At 39.9% G+C, this 5017-nt stretch overlaps 1 protein-coding gene across 1 annotated transcript; it reads left to right on the top strand.

The window, feature by feature from the left end:
• The first annotated feature begins 776 nt into the window (after positions 1-776).
• On the top strand, positions 777-1700 carry LOC126012362 (ubiquitin carboxyl-terminal hydrolase 15-like). Its single transcript, XM_049776116.1, has 2 exons — positions 777-1488; positions 1547-1700. The coding sequence occupies exons 1-2, from the start codon at positions 806-808 to the stop codon at positions 1698-1700; spliced, it is 837 nt and encodes a 278-aa protein (XP_049632073.1). The 5' UTR covers positions 777-805.
• Positions 1701-5017: the final 3317 nt, after the last annotated feature.

The raw sequence follows: 5017 nt of genomic DNA, 5'->3' as shown, positions 1-5017 counted from the left end.
AAGACGACCTCCGATTTTCGGTTGACTTTTTTTTTTTTTCAAAAGTCATCTTATACACAGGAAAATATGGTATGTTGGTGAACATTTATTTTAAAAAACAAATCCATATTATCCTTTTCTTTGCTGAGCTAAGAAATAGTTATTATTATGGGAAGAAGAGCTAAACAAAACTTGTGAGATTTTGAAATTAGTGAGTGAGAAATTGGTGAAGCAGCTCTGAGGAAGTAGTATCAGATGTAGTCTATTTTTTCACTCTAAATATTTTGTATGGCACAGAACTTTTGAACAACTTTGAAGGCTCACATAGTTTGAAGTATATAATGTAATAGAATAATATAATATAATATGATATAATACTATATAATATAACATTATAATATAATATAACATAATACAATGCATAATAATATATAATATACTAAAGTCAGTCCTTTTCACGTATTGTGCTTTACAAAAATTCAAGTTTAAGTTTGCTGCCTAAAAGTTTATTCATTCAAACTTTTTGCATCATAATCATTTTAGACAGTAAATAAAATAAATTGTACATAAGGGCCAGAGCAATAACACAACGAGTAGGGCATTTGCTTTTGCACTCAGCCAACCTGGGAAATACTCAGAACTGACCAAGAACCAACCTGGGACCAATTCACTTTGATCTCGGAAATCCCATGGTCTCCTGCAGCTGCAAAGAACAATTTCTGAGCACAGAGCTAAAAGTAAACCCTGAGCGCCACACCAGGTGTGGCCCTAAAACAAAAAACAAAGGTCGTGCCGCCGCCGCCTCCGCTGCCGCTGGAGGGGGAAGATGGCGGAAGGCGGAGCGGTGGAGCTGGACATCCAGCGTTCTGACATCGCGACGCTGCTCAAGATCTCGCTCCGGAAAGGGGATACCTGGTACCTAGTTGATAGTCGCTTGTTCAAACAGTGGAAAAAATATGTTGGCTTTGACAATTGGGACAAGTACCAGATGGGAGATCAAAATGTATATCCTGGACCGATTGATAACTCTGGACTTCTCAAAGATGGTGATACCCAGTCACTTAAGGAACATCTTATTGATGAATTGGATTACATATTATTACCAACCGAGGGCTGGAACAAGCTTGTCAGCTGGTACACATTGATGGACGGTCAAGAACCAATAGCACGAAAGGTGGTTGAACAGGGTATGTTTGTAAAGCACTGCAAAGTAGAAGTATATCTCACAGAACTGAAGCTTTGTGAATATGGCAACATGAATAATGTTGTAACTAGAAGATTTAGCAAAGCTGACACAATAGATACAATTGAAAAGGAAATGAGAAACACCTTCATTATTCCAGATGAAAAGGAGACCAGATTGTGGAACAAATACATGAGTAATACATTTGAGCCACTGAATAAACCAGACAGCACTATTCAGGATGCTGGTTTATACCAAGGACAGGTGTTAGTGATAGAACAGAAAAATGAAGATGGAACTTGGCCAAGGGGTCCTTCTACTCCTAAGTGCATTTAGGAGTGAGATTTCTTCCTGTTGTACATATCCCTATGTATCTCAATGCAGGCTTCCACCACACATAAAGAATGATGATGGCAGCTCTGGTGACCTGAAAAGTGCTGACCACCTACTTAGCCTCTCAGATAAGAACTTTAGAGAAGAAATATGGAGTACCCTCATGGAACCAAAGAAAGCATGGAAAGAACTAAACGAACCATAAATAAGAATCAAGGGGATATGAAATTAGAAATGAGAAAACTCCAAACTGAAATAAGAGAACTAAAAAACTTGGTAGGTGAAATGAAAACCTCCCTGGAAAGCAAGCCTCTTCCAGTAACAGAGTAACAGTGGCTGAGGATAAAATCAGTGATCTGGAAGACAAGATATACATATAGCAGCTCCATATGACAGAAAAGATTGTAAAAGAACCTTAAAACAAATGATCCCAGTGAACAAAATATGTGAACAGATGAAAATAAAAGTCTTGAACAAACTCTAGCAGAAACAAAATAAGAATCATTGGAGTCCCATAGACCCAGGAAGAAAATCCCCAGGAAGGGGGACATCATTGCAGAGAAACTCACAAAGCTAAAGAGTGCATGCAGCCAAAACCTGCATTCCCAAAATGTACCAGCTAAAAGAGATCCAAGGAAAAGCACCCAAGACACATCCCCAGATAGGAATAGAATACTGAAAGTAGCAATATCAAAAAGGGAAATTACATTCAAAGACGTGTCTTAAAGATTAATAGTTTACCTGTCACAAGAAACCCTCCAGGCCTGAAGGCAGTGAGTGGTGGGATAAGATGACAAAACTCAAACTAGAATACTTCACCCAGCCAGACTCATATTCAGGTTTGGAAGCATACATAGCTTTACAGATAAACAGCTCAGAAACTGTACATACTCAAAACCAGCCTTAAAAGACAAACTGAGAGATCTACTTTAAGACAAAACAGACCAAAGGATCCACCAAACTCCTACATTAAGATGACACTAAATCTCATGACAGTTGTTTCTCTCAACATTAATGGGCTAAATGCACCAGTTAAAAGACACAAACTGGCAAATGGATCAAAAAGCTGAAGCCAACATTCTGCTGCCGACAACAAGAAATGCAACTGAGTAGTCAGAACAAATATAGACTCAATATTAAAAGTTGGAGGACAATATGGAAATGGCTGGAGTGACCATATTATCAGATGACACAAACTTTAGACTTAAAATTATAACGGACAAAGATGGACATTTGTAATAACCAAGTTGCAAATTTCTTTTCATCTAGAATATTCTCACATCCATTTCCTTTCTATTTTTCTCTCATATTATGTTTAAGTCACCTCATATTACTATGCACAAATTTATGTTTTATTAATTTTTTAAAATTAATTATAGGGCTTAAACCATCTTATAATTATTTTGCTTATATGTCTGTATCAGCCTCTGCTCCTGTCCTTTGCTGGGAGAGAATTCCGGCCAGCCGCTTTCTCTTAACCGGAACAGAAGGCAGCTACAAATAATTCGCGAGTGTTAAGCTCTTTTGTGAACACCTAGAAAATTAATCCGTAGAAGTTAATAATAAAAGCTCAAGCTGAATTCCTGTCAAGAGGTTTATTGAGAGAATAAGCAAAGCTTTTATAGCCTGTTTCAGTGGGAGGAGCAAAAACACAGGATTGAAACTTAAACCAATCAGATTTGTACAGGTACAACGATTTTTAACCAATGGGAGCAGACACATTTTGATGGCGGGAAGGATAAGGAGAAACCTGGCAGGATGGGGGGAGGGGAAGCAAATCCTTAATAGATTCTAACAGTTTAAACCTTACAAAAATCTATTTATGACTATGCTTGAGAGCAGTTACAAAAACAGATTCCATGGAAAGATTAAGGAACCTAGTTAAGCCAGGTTCTCTGTGGTGAGCTAAGTTTATTTGCAGGGTTCTTTTGGCTCAGGGCTATGCAAACTTTTGGCTTGAATCAGGCAGCGGTGAAAAATCCATACAAAGTTCCTTTAAACATGTGGGTACTCGGTCGCCCACATCTCCCCCTGTTTAGTATACAATATGGAAGGGACAGATGTGCCTCGGTGGACTGGCCACACTGGGTGAAGAGGTGTGGGGCTTCCAGTCACCGCATCTGCTACCCTTGAGTCAGTCGTTTCCAAAGCTTGGCAAGGCGCGAGCGCACAGATTGAGGTCTATGCGCCAGCTCCTCGATTACTTCAAACTTAAGTGGTGGAGAGTTGGCAGGAGGGGAGATGTCAGGCGTCAGCTGGTCTTCTGAGGTGCATAGCTGTTGGTATAAAACTTTTGAGTCCTTTCTGGTTGCTTCATCCACTTGATTCTTCACGAAGGTGGTGAGTTTGCGAAAAGCCCAAGGACCAAAAGAAACTAGCAACATGAAGCCAATGAAGGGTCCCAAAAAAGCTGGGAGCACTGTAGTTATCCATGGAGTGGTAGAAAACCAATTTTTGTACCAGCTCTCACTCTGCTCTAAATCTTTTTGTTTATTTACTAAATCATCCTCTATACGTTGAATGCTGTCTCTAACTAAACCTGTTTCATCCTTAAAAACACAACATTCTTCTTTCAGGGCTACACAGATTCCTCCTTCCTTCAAAAAAAAAAGGAAACCAAATTAAACCATGGTGGTTTTGCTGCACTATTTTTGCTAGGGATTTAATAATGTGCTTTAAGTGTTGTAAACTTAGTTTAAGTTTGTAAACATTATTAACAACAGTTATACTTAAGGCATTGACAGATTTTAGAGTATGAATAAATTATTGTGCCAGCACCAATAATACCCAGGCCCATTAATAAGGCAAGGGTAAGAGCAGTAACTGGCTATTTCCTGCGGAGGGAGAGAGACACAGAGTTATCTTTAAGGGGTAATAAATTAGTTTCAGGTGTAACAGTTAATTTAGGCATTAAAACAACTAAAACACAGTAGTTTTAGGACTGAAAAAACAAATGTGAAACAATGTGGGGAGATAAACCAGTAGAACAGGCAAGAAACGTTAAATTGGGGGCAATCATGAACTGAAAGGAGGAATTAATGACAAGAATTTGATTACAATTTTCAATATTGGGTACCAAAAGGCAAAGTCCAAGTTTTACCACCTGTTACAAGGTGATGCTGAAGTGAGGCTTGGGGCTGGATCGCAGAGCGAAGGGGTTAGAGACAGGCAGGGGGTTACCAAAGCAGAAGGGCGGTTGAGATGAATAGCAGATAGGCTGGGTCAGTGATGGTGGAGGCGTTGACCATTTGTAGGATGAGGTTCGAGGTGAATAGCAGGTACCGAAGGCGTCTGCGTTTGGACGGAGGGCGGAAGCGTTGATTATGACAAGGATGAGCTGAGAAGAGGAGGGGGTCCCGAGGACAGCATGGGCTGGAAGGGTGGGGAAGCCGGCAGAGTTTTGAAGAGCCGAGGGTATGGGAGAGGTTGAGCTGACATTGCCAAGGGAGTTGGCTATGTTTTCGGCACCATTGTAGAAGGAGAAGGGAAGGAACTAGAGGTGTTGTCATTGTCTTGCAAGGA

Source organism: Suncus etruscus, chromosome 1 (genome assembly GCF_024139225.1).
Source record: "Suncus etruscus isolate mSunEtr1 chromosome 1, mSunEtr1.pri.cur, whole genome shotgun sequence".
In the NCBI taxonomy this organism is placed as follows: Eukaryota; Metazoa; Chordata; class Mammalia; order Eulipotyphla; family Soricidae; genus Suncus; species Suncus etruscus.
This window is presented reverse-complemented; position numbering and strand designations above follow the sequence as displayed.

Bases quoted from the DNA above. Each gene is read 5' to 3' on its own strand.
- LOC126012362 (XM_049776116.1), top strand. From the start codon at position 806: ATGGCGGAAGGCGGAGCGGTGGAGCTGGACATCCAGCGTTCTGACATC. The intron at 1,489-1,546 runs GTGCATTTAGGA...ATCTCAATGCAG, and splicing joins AGGGGTCCTTCTACTCCTAA to GCTTCCACCACACATAAAGA.